At 38.5% G+C, this 21787-nt stretch overlaps 1 protein-coding gene across 4 annotated transcripts in view; it reads left to right on the forward strand.

The window, feature by feature from the left end:
- Positions 1–21787, forward strand: part of LOC136858116 (ATP-binding cassette sub-family G member 8) — a 312642-nt gene that overhangs the window by 281388 nt on the left and 9467 nt on the right. For 3 of the 4 annotated variants that reach the window (XM_067137421.2, XM_067137422.2, XM_067137425.2), the window contains 2 exons: positions 1990–2107; positions 5489–5769. In XM_067137421.2, the coding sequence (XP_066993522.2) occupies positions 1990–2107; positions 5489–5769 (399 nt within the window). The remainder of the gene's footprint in view (positions 1–1989; positions 2108–5488; positions 5770–21787) is intronic. The other variant, XM_067137423.2, reaches the window with a different exon arrangement.

Consider the following 21787-nt stretch of genomic DNA (forward strand, 5'->3'; position numbering starts at 1 on the left):
GCCTTGACCCATCAAGAAGACTACTGCCTAGGCAGATGGCCTGCAGATTTTGGAGTGTTACATGGTCAGCATCACAACATCCACAGCTATATTGCTTGGCTTTTACAACTGGATCTGATGTCTCTTGAATCAAACAGCTCTTCAGTTGGTCTCATGAGACTGAGTGAAACTCGTTCCAACCCTCAGTCCAGAATTAAAATCCTTGGGCTGGCCAGGAATTCAACCTGGGGCTTCTGACTAAGAGGCAGGCATGCTACCCCTACACCATGTGGCTGGTAAAGGTAACATACAATATTTAAAAAAATAGTATAATTCATTATATATATGTAATAAACAGTGAAAAATTGGAATGAGCATTTCAGGACATGGGATGCTTATGCATGTGGATAATAATCGCAAAGGATTTAAGAGGATGGTTGCCTAGTTGTACAACCTCTTAAAACAACCATCAACACTGCCACACAAAGGATTTAATATCCCAAAACTTTCTAATATCCCTCAGAGAAGTGAGTTCCATGGAAGCTATTTCAATATTAGTTCATAGATGTACCACATCTCGTAATCGTCTTCACTGGTAAAGCTACTGATGTGAACAGTGCAGATAGTTGAGAACAAGCCATATATGACTAAGAGAGCAAATCGTTCCCAGCTAGGATTGAGGATATCGTTGCACTATAATTACACTGAGATATTTCTTGAATTTTTAAAGTTACCTCCCATACACCAGCCCATTTTACAGCTCATATGCTGTAAATATGTATAGGAGAGTAACGACCTCCCAGATAAGAACACGTACAATAGATAGATCACATCTAAAAGGAGGGAGATAAAGAGCTCTGAGCACCAAACTGATGTCTGAAAGGGTGGTAAAATGGTAGTAAAGGGTAAAAGACTTCAACAATAAAATATTAATGAAACTTGGTTAAGTGGATTCAGATGAGAATGGTGATTGGAAGGTAGATGTTTTGAGTTTTGCAGAAACTGCAGCAACTACATTTTTGTTTGGTTTAATATTGGAAGTAAAGCTGTTTGAACCCCACTGTCGGCAGCCCTGAAAATGGTTTTCTGTGGTTTCCCATTTTTACACCAGGCAAATGCTGGGGCTGTATCAATTAAGTCCACGACCGCTTCCTTCCCTTTCCTAGGCCTTTCCTATCCCATTGTTGCCATAATACCTATCTGTGTTGGTGCAACATTAAAAAAAAGAATAAGAATAAGAAAGTAAAGCTAATGTAAAAAGCTGGACAGTCTACAATGAATCTGGCAGATGATATTAGATGAAGTACAGTCATGACAACCTTGTATGGTGTAAGACTGTTTAATGCTATTATCAGTAAAGTAATTCTGGGTAAATGTGGACCACAGGTCTTACATTTTATTTATGACAGTGATTACGAGATGTGGTATCGTCATTTTTATCACTCTCAGCAACTCACTCATGCAAATTCACATTTAAGAAATAAATTTCTTGGCTGAGTCTGCTATTTACCTTAGTCAAGAAAAGGAGAGCCTTCCAGCCTCATTGTTAATGGTAACTGTTAGTATTGAGTCCTTCCTATTTTCAGGAGTGCTAATTTCTATTCAGTGTTTGGCTATAATGTAATTACAGGCAAATGGTAAATAAATGAAAGTTTTAACGAGGGTTATGACAGCATGGCACTGGCTTCTTGGCCATAGCTTGAATCTTAGCCAGTGCATGTGGAATAGAAAATCATATCCTTATGCTTTGGATTCCATGTAAAAATTAGACTTTTCTTGGCTATGATTGCAATATCAAGTCACAAAAAAAAAAAGCTTGCTTGTTTAAAAAAAGTTTTATCAGAGATTTAGGTTTCGTTTCTGACATGGTTGTCTAGCTGCTATACTTTTTCTTACATATGTCCCTATCACATCTTTACCTGGATCGACTCTGTTTCATTCTACTTCCTCTTTTCCACTAATTGTAAAGATCTATGAATGAATACTATGATAACTTTCTGATATTTTCAGATAATCTATAACCTTCCAGCCTCATTGTTGATATGGTTGGCGTATCTTGTCCCAGCTTATCTCATGTCTGGCCTATATCTTCAGGGAAATGACACCAACGGGTTCCCTGTTTACATTGGTAAGTTGTGTAAATTTGTGGATATCTACACAGGCTGGGAATGAACTTAATGATTTCTTATAATTAAGATGATACAATTTAATGTACTTCTTCAATTTTCTATTTTTAAATGCTTCTTAAATGTTAATTTGTGACTTTTAATTTGAATAACTTCTTATAATAAAGTGTTTTGTAATGTTGATCCAAAGAATCTGACAAAGTGAGGAATCCTTAAAACAGGGCAAAACATGCATGAATAATTGATACCATATGTAATAAATAGTATTGACTGGATGATTGAATGCTAAATTTTATTTAATAACGAGTTGTTACCCACGGCTTCACTTGCGCTGATTTCATAATTTGATAAAAGTATGTATTCATTCCTTGGTACTGCACTAAGACATTATCTGAAAATCCCTAAAGTATAAAAACTCACCAAAAAAATTCTCGTGGACAGTCGAGATTTCTTCTGATGACGCAGAGCACAGTTCTCTGTGAAATGTTACCTTATATTCTTGTTGTTTAAAGGGGCCTAATATCTAAGGTCATCAGCCTCAGTACATCCTTGTCATCTTAGTCCCAAAAGGCAATACCAGAAATGTGCAGTACATCTTTGTAAAGCACATTTCTGGTATTGCCTTTTGGGGCTAAGATGATAAGGCTACTCTGGAACATGCAAGATAGAACTGTACATATGCGAAACAGTCCTCTCTCAAGTCGAAAACAAAAAAAATACTTGTTTCCTTTTCAGTCCTTCACACACACTAATCCCCCCATCCAACCTAGTGAATTTTCCAAAAACAAAAAATACATATATGGCAAAACCAACCACAGTTTGATACCCATACACTACCGCGTATCTCCGAGGGTCACAAGCGATAGTAGTTTGGACAACATGGAACCTTCACATTAACAAAACACAAGAGAAATAACTTACTTACCCAAAGTCCCAAGGTGGAAGCGAAAAAATTAAAACAAACTGGACTTAGAGGTCAGGTGGATTAGTAGAAAAAAAATAGAAATCAAATTTACTGACTAAAATAAAACAGATAGTAACTCCCTAAATATAACTTTAATAAATTGAAATCAAAATTCAAAGAATTATTGAACAATTAACCAGAACTCTTTCAAAAGAAAACACTAAGTGAAAATGGTCGACTGAATAAAATCTATAACCACCAATGTCTTCAAAACATAAAACAATTAATTACTTGAAATTGAAATTAAACCTTAAATCCTTTGCATAAGTGCTTATTGAATTAATTAAAACAGAGTGAAGCATCACCCATGAATAATTTCATGTGAGAATTGAGAAAGAAACTTTTTCTTCATGACTTCCAGTGGCCTTATATGTAAAGTAAATTAAACATCCCCAACGAAATCAAATAAGGAAACAATAAATCAGATTAATTCACCAAAGGTACAGTATAGTTTTAGGACATGAAGGCAATTAAAATCCGAGTCACAACAGATTCCAGCAACTAAAGTCAAGTTTCAATCCATGACATAAAACAGACCACACACAACTCAATCATCTCACTTCATATGTTAGCTGTCAAGAAAGGACACACCCCCTTACTAAATGTTTACAAGGTAACCCATAGTGACCAGATCACGTGAACAAGGCAAGCAACATGGCTGTCAAATAATTACTGGATCATCACCAGAAACAATTTCCAAATTCTTTTAGGTTTACTTCCGTGATATTTTCCATGATTAATCATGAATTACAAGACGGTTATCTAAACAAAACATTTCCAGGCTCTTAAATTAAATGAGAGCCCCAAAAATAAAGCCTAATACCAGTACACCATTAACTAATGTATTTCACACTTAAATTCTTGGTCACTTAATATTTAATTATCATAGTTCATTGATTATTTTCCTTTTTCCACTTAACAAAATTTAGATTTAAACAGTTAGTAATCCTTAAGCTTGATATGGCAAAGACATCAGTGGAGTTAAATCCCAGCAATCAATAAGTGAAACAGCTACTTACAATATTCCAAAGATACGAGTATAAGATGTAGAAACAACCAAAAACACAGCATATTGCCGGGAGGCAATAGAATCAACCTGGTTCATACATGTGCACCATTCTTTCTTCTAGTTTTACTTAATTCTTTTTAAATTAATCCAGCGATCAGAGCTTGATGTTTGTAGTCCAACAATCTCAGAAGAACAACAGAGTCAAGTTATTGTCGCTTCACGCGCAGCTCGACAAACGACGAGTCAGGTAGTATCCTGCATGCGGGCAGATAGCACCACTCTGCAGGTAGGCTAACGCTGTTCCACATCCTGGGAGCCATATGGTGGCGAATGAACGTACCATTTCCACTTCTCTTATAACGTCTAAATTTAAAGAGTCATTGTTTAAGAAGCCTTTCTCGTGGACAGTCAAGATTTCTTCTGATGACGCAGAGCACAGTTCTCTGCGAAATGTCAAGTAGTATCCTGCATGCGGCCAGATAGCACCACTCTGCAGGCAGGCTAGCGCTGTTCCACATCCTGGGAGCCATATGGTGGCGAATGAAAGTACCATGTCCACTTCTATTGTAACGTCTAAATTTAAAGAGTCATTGTTTAAGAAGCCTTTCTCGTGGACAGTCGAGATTTCTTCTGATGACGCAGAGCACAGTTCTCTGCGAAACGTTACCTTATTTTCTTGACACAGCATAAGCCCAAAAGCCTATACAGTAACATGTTTCTTTATTTTTAAAATATTAAAAATACCAATTTTCATGTCTGTAACAATTTATGTACTGTAGATATAGTCTTTTTTTAAATTCACCACTTTGTGACTCCTGTTCACCGCCATTTTTGGGTTTTCCAAAAACAAAAAAATATGTGTTTCTTTATTTTTAAAGGAGATTACAAATACAAATTTTCATGTCTGTAACATCTTCAGTTTTTGAGATATAAGTATCCTCATAAAAGGTATTCAACACTTTTTTCACCATTTTTCAACCCCCGTGAGGGGATTTTCCAAAAACAAAAAAATACGTGTTTCTTTATTGTTAAAGCAGATTCTAAATACCAACCTTTACATCTGTAAACTTTTAAGATCTTGAGATATTATGCTCATTTAAACAACTACCCCTATTTTCACCCCCTTAGCGACAAAATATCATAAAATCCCTGCTTATTGAGCACCCATGCTCTAATATGAATGTATCCCCAAAATTTCATTTCTTTATGTCCAATAGTTTTGGCTTGGCGATGATGAGTCAGTCAGTTGGTCCATCGGTCCGTTGGTCCGTCGGTCCGTCAGTCAGTCAGTCAGTTAGTCAGTCCATTATACACATTTAGATAAGGTAACTGGTCAGTATGGCTTTCTTTTTATTCTGAGACCTCTTAATTTAGTTTACAAGTTCTGAACCTCTTTTGTTTATATTCCAGGCCTGATGTTACTGTACCTGATCTCTATGCAGATGATGCTCATGGCTGTGGGATATGCTCTTCGCTCTCAACATTTGGCTGCAGTATTAGCTGGCCTTTTCTTCATGTGTCTGTCGCTAGTATCAGGCCTTCCTGTGCACCAATTGGACTTGGGATTCTGGTGTCGCTGGCTCGAAGTGATATCTCCAGCTCACTGGGTCCTCCCACCACTTGTGCAGAGAGAGTACCGCCAGGAGGCAGTCCACACAAACTTGGCCACTCTCATGTGTCGCAAAAAGCAGGTAATGATGCATTAATATCAATTTGTAATGAAATATTAATCAGTTTTTAAGATATCTGGTTCTCCTGGTTTATACTGTGCTACTGCCAACACATGCCACAGCTGTTGCCACTTGAGTAATACCTGAAAGGAAATGGGTGCATTTAGATGGTGTCACAGCAGTAGCTTGGTATACGTTAGTAGTTAGGTAGTGGCTTGCCCTTGCTACTGATCGCACCATCAAGCATCTGAGGCAGCAGAATCAAACCTTGTTTAGCAACGATGGATATAGACAACACCACAGCCACCAGCCATTGCAGCCATTTTCTTGTTGTGCTAGTCAGTCCCAGTCCGCTGAGCAGTATCGGAGTTATATTGAAAGTAAAGATAGCCGCACCACTGTGGACTGGAGGAGATAAATTAAACTTTGAAGATTTCATATTTTGTATAGAGGCTCAATCTGGCTTTTGGAACTCTGTGATACTGGAATACAGCGATAATGAATTCTCGGACATCTTAAAATATCAAATTAAAACTTTTGTCTCTTTGCTTCAGACATTTGATTATATTTCAGGCAGTCAAGGATGAAGTTGTAGTGTTTAGTTTTGCCTATATATTGTTTTTCTCTGCAATATACAAAGCAGTAGCTACTCACAGTACTCACTTGTTGAGATATTTCCTTCCGCCGGTAGATGCAGAGTGGGTTGTTGTCCCATATGCTCTGTACTCTGACCGGCCAACCGAGCAGAGGAAAGTTGGCCGCGGCTCTACCTTGGCTCTACGCCTCTGCATTCGGGAGACGGGTCTGGGGCACAGTGCCGGACTTCACGCCTGGTCTCACCCGTCGGCTGTCCTGAGAATGGTTTTCCGTGGTTTTCCATTCTCCTGCACTAAGGCAAATCCCGGGACAGTTTGTAGTATAGGCCATGGCCGCCTACCCCCTCACCTTCTCCACACATCTCCTTCACCATAACAAATCCCCCAGCCTGCGAGACGGCGTCACCATCCAAGAGGCCCACCTCCCCCTTCAGGGGAGGAATGAAAACGTTTAGTAGTTAGTCATTTCCTTCAACTGGAGCAAACCTTGTGGGTGTAGACAAAATCTGCCTCATTAGTTGCTGTCATGTGTAACTACTGTGGCCAGTGGATGTGGCATGCATTGACCACTAATAGTGACTTTGTGTAAACTGGCTCTAACAGTTGCATAAGCAGTTTTAGGACTGTTTATCCTTTAATTCATTTTGTATGGAATCAAAGCATTTATCATAATTTTTCTGAACATACAACTTGCATGGTGAAATTGATGCCCCACTGTACTAATAACAATGGTGTGTGGCCTCCGGAGAGACCTGGTGCAGATTTTTCGAGCTGACGCCTCATAGGCAACCTGCGCATCTGTGAGAACGGGGCCCCATCTATGATCTATGATCTATGTAATGCTAAAGACGGCACCCACACCCAGCCCACAAACCATCGGAATTAACCAATGAAGGTTAAAATCTCTGACCCGGCTGGGAATTGAACCCGTGACCCCTTGGACCAAAGGCCAACATGCTAACCATTTAGCCACAGAGCCGGTCAAAATGTAAACTCATGCCCTCATCTTGACATGGTGCAGCTATTTTCAGGCACACCCCGAATGGAGGTGAGCTGCGTGTACCATTTGAACCACATACTAGCCCTCCTGTCATTCTTACATTTCTGGCAGTACCAGGAATCGAACCTGGGCCCCCAAGGATGGCAGCTAATAACACTAACCATTATGCTGCCGAGGCAGACCCCCAGTGTACTGCCGTGCTAAGGAAAATGACAGTAACTGCAGAAATAAAAAATATGGAGTTTTTGGTATTGTTGGAATCGTCTGAATGTTCTACAGGGTGGCGCACGAATAGTTCACACATTTAATTTTAGAATAACAACTTTATTTTTCACAGAACACTAATGCAATTTTAGACACAGGCAGCTTGGAACCTGGAAATACATTTCACAATATCACATGTTCAATGTGGCCTCCGCTTCGGCGGATAATCTCTTCGAGACCAGTACGCATGTTTCTGACGACTTTGCAGCGCATCTCTTTATGAATTTCACTGGAGAGCTGCACAAACCGAGCATGCATTTCCATGCGGCTCTGAGGTCTTGAAGAGAAAAGTTTTTTTTTTTTTTTTTTCAAATAGCCCCATAAAAAGAATTCACAGGCTTCATCAGAGAACCAAGTGTTGAACAGTATTTCATCTTTATCTTGAGTTCATAAGGTGTACTGCTAACTCTTCTGCCTGTGAAGAGCTGTTAGCTTGTGTAGCACAGACATTTCGTACGGGTACAATTGAAGGTACCCGGGTAACATTCTTTGAACTGAATGGGGTGATATTTCACTCTCTCTTGCAGCCCTCCGTGTTGACTTGTTTGGGCTGCGCTGCATGGCGACCCTCAGGAGACTGAACTGTTGGTGCACGTTGTCGCTTTTCTTCCTTCACACTGCCTTGTCCTTCAAAAGTTTCTGTATAAGCGAAGGGTGGTGTTCCTTGCAGGTGCCCACCTAGTCTGAAATACAGCACGAAATTTTTTTGTGTCGCCGTAACACATTTTGATTCGCAATAAAAGATAACTGTTTTGGCGCGCTGCAGAACGGAGAGTTGGCCGTGGTCGGCCATGGAAGAAAGCTCACTGGAATGCAGGAATTTGGAGACAAAGCAGCAGTGTCACCTCTACAGATATTTCCATGAAACGGGGAAGGCGTGTGCGGAATTTTAACAACATAGTACATAAGTTACATTTTATATTTGCTTTTCAAATGTGTCAACTATTCATGCTCCACCCTGTACATCATAATACATCCTTAGCACACTGATGACAGGCGCTGAATGGAGGCCGCCACCCCATGCAGACCGGATAGTTCAAGCCTCCAAGAAAGAAATTACACTGCTGCACTCAAACCACTGTAACTCGAAATGTGTTCAAGATTAAAAATAGGAGAGGATTTCCACCAATCAATACTTATTTATTGTATATATATATTGTATATATAACGAACACATAAACGCAGTGAAACACAATCATTTTTCCTCAATAGGACAACATGTCGCAGACTATAAACACAGTTTTACAAACATTGATAACGATATGCAAATCCTAAACATAAACCCCAAAGGCCCCCTGCTCAACATAACAGAAGAATTTTACATCACTTTAGATCAGTATACCAATCCAAATTACAACATAAATGAAATCACAGAAAAAACTAACATCATCTTCAATACAGTTATCCCCGCCCTAAAAAACCCTTACCTTAAGTTAATCGATAAACAGAACGCAACAAGCAACAGAAAAACACCAAACAACACACCCAGCTCCATCCCTACCCCCACAACAACAACTCTCCCTACCCCTCCTTCCCTTCCCCTCACAGCAGCTAGTATAAGCCCAAGAAGAACACGAAGTAGTACATTACAAGCTCGCACGTCAAACACAACACCAACAACAGTAAGTACATATTCCAATTCACACACATAACCCTTAGACATTCCTCCACACAATATCACTTATAACTCAATCTTATCTTCCACAGATAAACATAACATCATTGCACAGCTACAAATGGGAAAGGAGCCACTACTTTGAAACCAATATCATCCAAATTTACGGACGCCAAAAAGACAACATGAATTGGTTCTAATAAAAGGGCAACACACACAGCAGAGCTGAACATATTTTACTTGAATTTCATCCATACATTTGGCACCTATTTTAAATTGAAAGTGTTTTATCTCACATACGCACAGGAAGACAAAACTTTTATCCATGCAATTTTACAAACTCTAAGAATAGCAGCTGAAGTGCACAACTGTGAATAAGACTTAAATACGGAAGTTAGTCGATGTATTGACCACCAAGCAAGAACGAATGTTCATATGCAAGAAGTGTTTTTATATATTGTTTTTATCTTGTACATATATATAAGTTAGTTTAGGAAAAGACGTGTTTTATACACTAGTTTTAAGACCTTCAACATTTTAGACATACAGTTGCAATATTGTACAGAATGACATATACGCCAGTTCACGCTAAGACGTGCCCCATTTGTATGTAACTAAATGTACATCATCATCATATGGCATTCCTTCAACACCATAATCTTAATCAAAGCTTCATTATATAAATATGTATGTATGGTTCAGCTGAAGATGACCTTGAATATGAGGTCGAAACCGGTCCTGTAATTTAATATATACAATAAATAAGTATTGATTGGTGGAAATCCTCTCCTATTTTTAATTGTGCAATTGTCAATACGGAAATGAAAATTATAGATTACGATGTGTTCAAGATATCGACTTCAAACATACTCACTAGGTTGCTTCGTAGTCTGTATGTTGTAATACTTTTCAAAGCAATACCGTTTATGGCTCCATTCAATAGTCTTTCTAAACACAGTGTAGTATGAATGCCATATTTTTGACATTCATATACTCATTGTTTTCAAGTATGCAAGGATTTCTCTTTACGGATACTCCCCATTGAGTGTTAGCCGTTAATCATTAGAAATATCTAATTCACTGTCACTCGGTGTCACCGTGTGTAAAAACAGAGATCTCCAGGACCCGACGTCAACCATTGGCCGCAGTACTATGCAGATTTCCGGGGCCGATCGTCAGTGTGTTAAAAACCAGTAATATGATATTTTTTTGTTCAAAGTGAGGAAAAATCAGTTACTGCCTGTGCAATTTTTTTCAACGTCTACAATGACAAAGCAGTTCGTAGAGACTGCACTGTAAGAAAGCAGTATCTGCAGACAGAAGAACTGTATTTTAGGGTTCTACATTTATTCTGTGTTCAGCATTGACAGAAGACAGTAAATACTGGCTACATTGTAAGAAAGCAGTGTCTGCACCAAAGAGGATAGAATAGAGATGAAACCCAATGATAAATTTTGGTACCAAGCCACTAGGCGCTAGTAGTTTCAGTCTCCGATAAGAGATAGCGCCACAGCGCGCATATTGTGCAATACCTTACTGCTGTTATCAACAGATAGCGCAGAGAAGCAGCATCCGGCGCAGTGACGCACATCCGGTTATGCTTACAGCTCCCCCTCCCTTCCCCTGCCCCTCGCCAACCTCCTTTTTCCCCTGCCCCTCGCTCCACGCACTGCAGTCGATAATAATGCAGTTCTACTACTTCCATGCCCAGTACATTGTAATCCATATATTTTTATTTCCGAGTCCTTACTATGTTGTAAATATGATCTGATACCCCTAGTTCGTATGGCATACTATGTTACTGAGAACATAACCTCACGGCTCAAAGCTGCTTTTAACTGTAAATGAACTGATATTATAACAAATACAAAATCCCTTTAAAAGCAATACAGCAGAGCACACCATATGCAACCATATGCAAGAGAATGGGGTATCACATCAATAACCAAGTATCATATGAAAATAAAAATAACAGAATTAAATGCACTGAGACAGGAAACATATAGAACTACACTAATAGAACCATTCAGCTTTCAGCCCCTGATGTGTACTCAAACAGGAAATACAGGATTTCAGGAGGACTGGCGAAGATATATTTCTAAAAAACAAGCACAAGGAACAAAGTTTAACATCACAAGCACATGGGCACTTGGAATTCAAATTCAAACAACACAAATACTGTAGCATCATGGGAACTATCGCTTAAAATCAATATAAGTTCGAACAAGGTTAATCGATTGGGTAAAGTCAGATTCAATGCAATCCAGCAATATTATCTTCATAATGCTCGACGTTATCTGACTAATTCTTTGTTAGAAGGGCCCACTGATTGAGGTTAGACTTGAAATACTTCAGTTCAAGACAAACTGCCTTTAATTATTAATATCGCTCATTTCATGCCTACTTGCGTGCCATCTACAGAACCTGTGTACAACCATCTACACGTTATGAATGACCTCCAGCGCCATCTAAAATCGGAGACGGAAACTACCTGAAGCTGGCTACAGATTGGAACCATAAGCCCCATTAGAATTTCACCCAGGTGGTCTGCACATTGCTGCCTCTTTCATTTTATTGTTGGTAACAATTCTAGTAAGAAGCTTTGCCAGAAATAAATTTTCCAGCTTGTTTTACAGTTAATGTGTTAATTTCATCTTCATCCATAAAGTAGAATATTGATTGATTGATTAAATCTTGATTTCAATTTTCTCAGTTTTCAAGTTCAGGTAGTTACTGCCTTTTGCCTTAGCATAGGAGTGTATTTCTATGAAGAGACCTCGTGTCTAAATGGATTGAGGAAAGGAATTTCTAAGTTAATTTTTGAAAAGAGATAACTTCAGATATAATTCGTCTTAAATGTCTTAATTTAAGTATGCATCTGTCACTTCTTGTGATGTAGAAAGATCATTTTCTGTGTTCAGGAATGTTCTGTCAGATAAACAAATGAACTTAAATAAAGAAAACGTGAAGAAATTAGTTGTACAATTTTTGCAAAGGGAAGGGAAAATACAACAATGTTGTATTGAATTTTGATAGTGCATATTTTCCAGTTTATTGTACATGTTCAGTCATTTGATAGTGCATGAATGCTTGCATATTTTGAGATTTGATAGTGCATGGAAATCTGGGCTCTAGTCATCACAATGTCAAAACATGCACAATAAACTGGAAAATATGCACTATCAAAATTCAATTCCTTTTGGGACATTGTACAACAACTCCCGGAATTTCTCCAAATTGTCTTGATTTAAGCTCATCCGTTTATCTGTCAGCATATTCTTAAACACAGAAAATGATCTTTCTACGTCACAAGAAGTGACAGGTGCATACTTAAATGAAGACATTTTGCGACAAAGTGAGGCCATATTGTACGTCTTTTGCATTTTCACCACAATACGTCTTATATAAGCTTGACAAATTCAAAGTCACAGTTTGAACGGATCACTTTGTTCGACCTATCTCTAGCTGTCGCAGCTACTTCTCCATGCGATGATTGCAAACACTATTGAATGTCCTCAATAACTGGTAACGATTGCCTGCTGCGATAACAAAGAAATATGACAAGTGAGAGTTCTGGGTAGGAAATTCCAAGATAACAGCAGAAGAGGGTTCAGTGCAAACCTTAGTAATAGACATACTGTATAACGTGGAAAAACAGTCCCAAATTGTGCACACCAACAGTCATAAAAGGCACTACACACCTCAGTCAATGGATAGGAAGGGAAGGAACTCGCCCCTGGCTTGCCAAATCACCAGAGTTAACATCATTGGACTTCTTTATGTAGGGCCCTTTAACCCATTCCAGTCTGGGCCTTAATATCCCTAACAAACGTTTTGGACTGGGCATTTTTAAGGATATTTAATATATTATATCTCTGTACCTGTAGGAGATATTTGAATGATTCTTTTACCTTTTTACTTGTTTGAGCATCTAGTTTTGAAAAACGCTGTTTGTATTATGCCAACTATCACTTGAGATTTTAAAATTGTATATATATTATGCCATGTTTTGGGAATGGAAAAAATCTGACGGATAACTAAGCAAGTATAGTTTTCTGAAATACTGTTATATTTACCCTATTTTGCTAATATAAAATGTGCATTGCAATTACAAAACAACAATAATAATGAGTGCAATATAAAATAATAATTTTTCAATAATAATAGTAATAATTACAATAATGAAAATCAGAGCCCTTTTGAAATTTTATTTTAATTGATAAATTTTGTAAAAAGTTACTCAAATGTAAAAATATTGTTCCAATTACCACAAAAAATTTCTGAGAAAGAGAAAATACAGTCTTCTCAACAGACAACTTTACTATTATGTAGACAATCTTGCGTATTCACGCAAATTTGAAATACGCGAGAACATGCGGTAGGCCGTAAAATGAACTCCAGTCATGATGAAATGTAAGAAGTTGTTTCGAATTCATATGTCAATAATATGTTCATTTGCGCATAAACGTATAATATATCATAAAATATCGAAAATATCACTTTTGTCAAGCACTCGTTTGTCGCGAGAAGCCATCTACTGATGCATGTTGATCGAAAATATCGTAAATTCTCTGACTTAGACATATAATACTGCCATCTGCTTAAATACTCTCGTAACTAATACATGAATAAACACGATGTAACCACCAGAATGCGTGCATAGCTCGTTCTCGATTTTTGACGCTTGAGCGTAATTTCGGCCGCTGCGAGCTATGCTCGCAGTTAGACCGGAAAGAGTTAAAACAGTAGTCTACACTCCATAGGCTGAAAATCCTGAGATCCTTGGAAATCTAATCATGGAGGTCTGCAAATCTATTACACCTAATATGCTCCAGAGTCAGAGGCTCAGTTCAGTGGCTTGCCCAGATGTGCATTAATCAAGAAGGTCAATATTTCAAGCACATACTATGTTAGTAAAGTTTATTTATTCATTTATTCATGCATTCATTCATTAATTCACAAAGCACCAGATACAGCTACATTGAGCAAATTTCACTTGTATTGTCAACAGACTAATTAACAAGTGTAAACTTTCATGATAAAATATAACAAACATAACAAAAGATAACAAGATCAGGTACACAGCCTACTAATAACAACAATCCAAATCAAAAACCATGAGAATGTCCATGTTCATAGCAAAGTCGTCCTGGGTCAAGATGATGGAATAACCACTTCACATCAACTTATCCTTAAGAGACTATATGCACCCCTCTCGAATATACTTTTACTTGATCCTATACCAAGCTCTTGTCTCGTATTAATAGTATTAAAGAGAGTTGGAAGGCAGATTAGGAAAGATCGTTGAAGTATTGAGTGCTGAGTGTGGGAAATGTGGTGAAGGTCTTTGGTTCTGGTGGAGCGGAAAGGAACACGGAGATAGAAGAGTGAGACAAGATGTTCTGAGCGGTAATGCCCATTTAAGATCCCATGGAGGAAACTCAGGTCAGCTACCTGTTGCCTGGTGTGCAGTGGTGACACATTTATTGCCCTTAATACCAACTGCGTAGACAGATTTCTTAGCTTGGGGTTTCTGTTCCTAACAGTTGCAGCAAAGAAGGACACTGCTCTGTCTAACTGGTTAATATTGGAGGAGGAGGCTGTTGTCCAAATTGGAGAGCAGTAGTTCAAGAGAAGATGAATAATCGTAAGGAAGAAGTGACAAAGAGCAGGGCGATCAGAAATTTCTGTGAAGTGGTAGATAATGCCTAGTAATTTCATAGCATGGGTTGTATATGTTTCTATGTGGTTTTTGAATTGTAATTTTGTATTGAATATTACACCTATGTCGTGCTGTTGCATAACTACGGTGATGGGCTTGTTGAGTAGGTAATATGATTGCAAGCTGTCCACTTCATGGCCGTATCGATGAGTATAATCAACAAATTAATCTAAAAAGCCACCTAATCGATACTTTATTTCTTTTGCCTTTGGCAAACTTAAAAATACATTAACAAACACAGTACATGTTTCGACCACTTAGTGGTCATCTTCAGCTGTATATAAATAATCTTGGATGATAACATTTAAAAGCAAGCACATTGGATCTTAAAACTGTATCCCATGGGAATCCAAAAACTATTGTTCTAGATGCTTTAAATGAAATGGAAGAAGGGGGTAAAGAGATTTATGTGAATGATACTTAAATTACAGTATCGTTTACAATATTGTGTTTAAAAACTTAAATGATGAAAAACATATTTAAAATCTTTAAAAACATCTATGGTAAAATTCTTTTGATAACATTAGGTGGCGTGAATAAAAAGTTCGTGTTTGTAATAATCTTCAGGCATTTGTGAGAAAAATAATAACTTAATTAAAATTCGCGTCTGTGGTGATGTTAAACACTTTGTTTTTAATAAACATGCTTTAAAATATTCTAGTGTCTATGGTAAGGCACTTATTCAAAAACACTTGTACTTGAATGAAAGTTTATGTCATATGCACCAGTCTTCAGGTATTTATTGTTTATATTTAATAACTTCCTTGAGTGATATTCTTGTAGTTAAAAGGCCGTGTTGACTGTTTAACTTCCGAGAATTGCTTTTCGGAATGTGATAAAAGAAACTGTGTTAGTCGTTTAACTTGCTAAAACCCTGTGGTGGCTTCTGTTATATAAAATGGCGATCTGATTCGGGCAGCTTGCCTCGCGATCTGTAACCAGCAGGAGATCGTAATATGTTAAAATATGACATATGATAAAAGTAGAAAGCTCCGAATTCTAAATAGATAGCGGGAAGATATTTGTATTCGAGATTGCGTGGCCTTGACTTACCTTATCTGGCAAATGTTTAATCCGCGTTGCCTTGGAGAACTGCCTTCGTGCACGACCTAGTGTGATAGCGGTGTGACATGGTCTGATTGTTCGTGGAATATTCCGGAGAAAGGGGAAGTAGAGTTGTGTCATCATCTAGTACGGCTTGTGAGGGGGGAGGGATTACTGGTTGTGTTTCAGTGACGTCGCGTTCGAGTATTTCATTTGTTTGTCTTGTTTGTTTACTGTTTACCATTTCCACGTATTTACTGAATTGTTCGCATAGGAGGTTTTTTCGTTCGTTTCATTTAGATTCCGTTCCCTGTTCTCTAGTTTATCGAGAGTAATGTGGATGTTTTCTAGGTTATTCATTAAACTTCCTTTATTAATCCTACTGATAATTTGGAGATCTTGTCTAAAGTTAGTGAAATTGTGATTTGCCTCCTTCATATGAGCTCCCATAGCAGAGTATCTTCTGTATTTCTCTGCATTAACATGTTCCTGATATCTAATTAAAAAGCTCCTCCCAGATTGCCCCACGTATGTTTTTTTGCACTGGGTACATGTCAATCTGTAAATGTCAGATACTGTAATTTAAGTATCATTCACATAAATCTCTTTACCCCCTTCTTCCATTTCATTTAAAGCATCTAGAACAATAGTTTTTGGATTCCCATGGGATATAGTTTTAAGATCCAATGTGCTTGCTTTTAAATGTTATCATCCAAGATTTTTTATATACAGCTGAAGATGACCACTAAGTGGTTGAAACATGTACTGTGTTTGTTAATGTATTTTTAAGTTTCCCACAGGCAAAAGAAATAAAATATCGATTAGGTGGCTTTTTAGATTAATTTGTTGGTTAGGTAATATGATGTCAAAAACATATCAGACGTAAGGCTTTTCAGGCGTTTGCTCTATTAACCAGCATTTCGTCTTAGGTCTGACACTAGACTCATCAGAGTGGGATGTGGGTAGGGTCTGACACATTTTGTAGCTTAGCATTTTGTAGCTTCTTTTTTAAAGTTAAAGTTTTGATTTGTATAACCTCTCTGCCCGGTATATCCCTCAACCTAAGACGAAACGCTGGTTAATAGAGCAAACGCCTGAAAAACCTTACATCTGTTTTTTTTGATATTTTTGACATGCTCTATTGGTGAAAAATATCTAATTCCCTCCATGGGAATTCAGAATTTTCCATTAGGTAATATGATGTCGGTAGAGGAGATTTACATAGTGTTATAGTCATGTGGCTGCATTTTTGTGGACTGGGGATAAGTTTCCAAATACGACACCAGTTTGAGAGGACATTAAGTGAAGACTGTAGAAGAGCTGCATCTGCTGGATTCTTGGTCTCCCTAAATATCTTGCATTCATCAGCTAAAAGTAGGGTATTTGCTGAATCATTGAGTTTGGATGGCAGATCGTCCATAAACAAGGAAAACAGCAAGTGGCCAAGAGCACTTCCTTGTGGGACACAGGAGGTGACTGGTAATCATGAGGATGATGTGCCTGATATTACCACTCTCTGCCAACGGTTATGTAGGAAGCCAGCAAGAAGGATCAGAAGACTGTCATGTATATTAAATCACTCAGAGAGTTTATGGAACAGCAGAGTGTGGTCTACAGAATCAAAAGCTTTCGAAATGTCTACATAGCATATATCCAGCTGTGATTTAGCTGCAATGGCATGTGATGCAAAATTATGCAGAGTGGCCAGGTTTGTTAGACAAAAGCCACCTGGTAGATAACCATGCTGATTGGTTGAGATATAGGGCAAGGTGAATGCGAGGAGATGCTGGTGTATCATTTTTTCAAAGATAAAGGATAGTGGCGTGAGAATAGAAATTGGTCGATAAGATGAAACATTAAATTTGTTGCCTGATTTGAGAAGTGGGACAATATTTGCCTGAAATGAATATTTACCTGTTTCCAGGTAATGGGAAAACAGCCCGCGGCCAAAACACCTGTTAAATCATTTAGAGAGAGTGACGCAAAAGATGTAGGCAGTATTTTTTAGGAAAAGAGGACCTATAGTGTCAGGACCGGTAGATTTGTTGTTATGAAGAGTTGGTGTGGTAGTTATGCTTGATAGGGTTCTGTTTGAAACTGTACCTACAGGAGGTAGAGGTTGTTTTTGTGAAGGAGGAGATAAGTTGGAGAAAAATACCTGTTGAACGGTTGATTGCGATCGACGCCACCTGCTGTTGCATTGCTGTGGTTCACGCTGACAGGAATCCTCTCCATCCTTCTCTGTGTGTTGATGGGACTCCGGTAGCGCTTGAAATTGCTCCGGACATTTTCAATGACTGTGTCTATATGTTTCTTGTAGTCTTTTCTGACCATAAACCTCGCGTGGCGGCGGATGTTAACAAAGGTATTGTGAGTGTGAGTCTATCCACAGGCGCCAAGCTCTTCTTATTATTTAGTATCAGTCTGGTCTCTTGTAATATCCAGTGTACAGGTATGAAGTCTTTAATTACAGCTTGCAGCCAGTCGTACAGCAGGTCAAGGGCCGATTCAATATCAGCTATTTCGAGAAGGCTCCATTGAAGGCATTCTAGGGCACGACAAATTGCAGGCCAGTCAGCACGGCGCTGGATGTAGGTAGGGTAGGTGGATGTCTTGCTGTGGGACTTTGAGGAGGGGTGGGGTAGGAGGAAAGTAGCATCATGGGACTGGTGGTCGCAGAGGAAAAGGTTTCTGCCTGGTGTTATTGTTTTAAGTTGTAATGAGGAGAGCATGATGTCCAGGGTGTTGGGTCCGTGGGATGGGTACATATTAAACTGTTTCAGTCTGAGGCCAGTAATAAAACTGTCTATAAAGTATGTGTCACAGTTGTTAGGTGACAGTGCTATAAATGGAGAAGACTACTTTATAAACAAGTTAAAGTCGCCCATTAAAATTACTTCACCATGAGGGAGAGCTCCGATGACTGAGTCCAGGCATTGTTCAAGGTCACAGAATGGGCTGTTTGGTGGTCTGTAGTAACATCCCCTAAGTACAGGGCATCGAGAAAAGAGTAGCACTAACTAACAGTTTGTTTGAGATCTGTCCTTCGTTTACACGGTAACACACTGTTCACTGCTAGTGTCGCTCCACCACCCAGAGTAGCGTGATCTCGGTGAAATATGCTGTAATTAGCGCTGAATGGTAGTTCACTGTCACGAGAGCCATGTTTCAGTAAGTACGATCGCGTCAACTTCTCTTAAGACTGGCAGAGATAGTTCACAAACAGACAGCTTATTATTTAGGCTTTGCACGTTCTGACAATAGATGTTTAGATCTGTTTTCATTTCACGAGAGGTGGGACTGTGGTTTAAATGGATATCTCTTCCAGTAGTAGGAGGCAAAGTAAGCCCCTAATCGCTGAGCGACTAGACCTAGGTTCGATCGGCTCAGAGTGAGTAGGGAGGCACCTAAAAGTATGGAAAATGGTGCATCCATTCAGAGAGAACGCCATAATGTAGTAGTTTCTCTCTGCTAGTAGCCATGTAAAAGGAGAACTCACTTTTTCACTTTCACGCATTGATTCCTTAATATTAATAATCTTGACCATGATGGTCGGGATTGGATCCGTATTGACTTAGTAACAGTAAATATGTTTACTGTTGATTCCTTAACTCGAATAGAACCATAATAACTCTGATTATTACTACTCAAACAACACAAACTACAGCAGCACCAAACTTAAGCATGTCTGCTTTTGCCGCCATCTTGTGTTCACGTGCCTCAGATCCCTTCCATTGACCATACTGCTCATGTCCAGTTCTGATCATCAAATAGCCCTTTTCAGGGTGACATAAATATCCAATCATTGAAAACATATATGTGAACAACATACCTGCAAAGTAAGGTAAAAGAAAATTAAGGAAAAAACAGCACCTCCAGGGATTGGAACCAGTTTGAACTTTATCTGGCTACTCATGAATTCTCTGCCAGTTCCAACTGAGCTAACAAGGGATCCAGTACACTTGGCGTAGACCTAATGTACTCTTTGATGTGTATAAAGATTCATTAGCTGTTGTAAATGGCTAATAAGTTCATTCAGAAGCATTACTACTCCAAAATATATAGCATAAGGCCATCAGAGCTCTATAAAGTGTACTCAATAACATCTGCAGTATGTGGACACTGGCATGGCCCAGTGTTTGTAGGTTGTCTATAAAATGCATGTGTGCGAAGTGTGGCCTGAAACTACAGTACATTCAAAGGAGCAGAATACTCGCGCTGTGTGTTTGTGTGTTTATATACAAGAAAATATTAAGACCCAATAATACAATACTGTCTTTCAGAACACCCCCTGTTGATCTTAACAGGATCGTTAATGCTTAAGCTACTCTAATTCACTTTACTAAACCCGACCTGCTTCTATCAAACCAGTTAATAATTTCACAAATGTGTTTAATATAATCAGAATGAATGCATTCCTAGAGATTACATGCAGCTTTATGATTATCACCCTTTCGTTTGTACACAGAGCCTGCTGTAGCAACTCTTCATTCTTTTGGTATAGCTTCTTCATGAAAACAGTAATCAAATAAGTACTTCACATATGATACTATATCCTAACCAATTCTCTTTATATCCCCAGGTATCTTATCAATTCCAGCTGCTTTTATAGCTTTCATCTTGTAGTTTTTAATAAATCTTCATTACCAATTTTAGTACTTCACTAGTACCAGTCACCTCCTCTACCTGGACATTATCCTTAACTGATCTTTATGTACTTCTGATTAAATACTTCTGCATGCTGCAAATCATCGTATATACACTCCCCTTGTCATTAATGACTCCTGGAATGTTATTTCTAGAACTAGTTTCTGCCTTGAAGTACCTATACATACCCTTGCCATTTTTCACTAAAATTCATATGCCAGAAGCAATTATGCTTGCCATCCTATTATCCTTAGCTGACTCCTTATCTATCAAATTTATTTTTAACTATGCTTTAAACAGCTTTGTGATCACTTGTACCATCTATCAGTTCAAGTTCCTCTATAAAAGTCTTCTGGTTTTATCAGCACCATATCTAGAATTTTCTTCAATCAAGTTAGTTTCGTTACTTTCTAATTCAGCTGACCTTCCCAGATTAACTTATTCACCATATTTTGTTGGTCATGCTTTCTTGCATTCGCGTTACCTTCTCAATTAACATTGGGTAAATTGAGATCACTAGCTGCAGTCATGTTCCTTTCTGTACCGTTCCTTGCAGGGCTAATCATCTTATCAAATAATTCCACATCAGCATCGACATCACCCCTTCCAGGTCTGTAAACCCCAAGAACGTCAAGTCAATCATTATCTTCAGAGATGACCCTTAAACCTAGAATTTCATGTTTCTTGTCCTTAACTTTTTCATAGATTACAAATTATTCTTTTACTAAAATGAATACTACCCCTCCCATTGAATAATGTCCGGCTCGTTGGCTGAACGGTCAGCGTACTGGCCTTCGGTTCAGAGGGTCCCAGATTCGATTCCCGGCCGGGTCGGGGATTTTAACCTTAATTGGGTAATTCCAGTGGCACGGGGGCTGGGTGTATGTGTTGTCTTCATCATCATTTCATTCTCATCATGACGTGCAGGTCGCCTACAGGCGTCAAATAGAAAGACCTCCACCTGGTGAGCCGAACCCATCCTGGGATATCCCGGCACTAAAAGCCATACGACATTTCATTGAATAATCTACCTTGTCTGTGTGATAAACACTCCATTTCATGGAGAAAATTTCTATATTCATAATATCCCTTACATCTTAGCCATGATTCAACCCCATTATAATATATGGTAAATTAAATGTATTTAATAT

The sequence above is a fragment of the Anabrus simplex genome, chromosome 1, assembly GCF_040414725.1.
Source record: "Anabrus simplex isolate iqAnaSimp1 chromosome 1, ASM4041472v1, whole genome shotgun sequence".
In the NCBI taxonomy this organism is placed as follows: domain Eukaryota; kingdom Metazoa; phylum Arthropoda; class Insecta; order Orthoptera; family Tettigoniidae; genus Anabrus; species Anabrus simplex.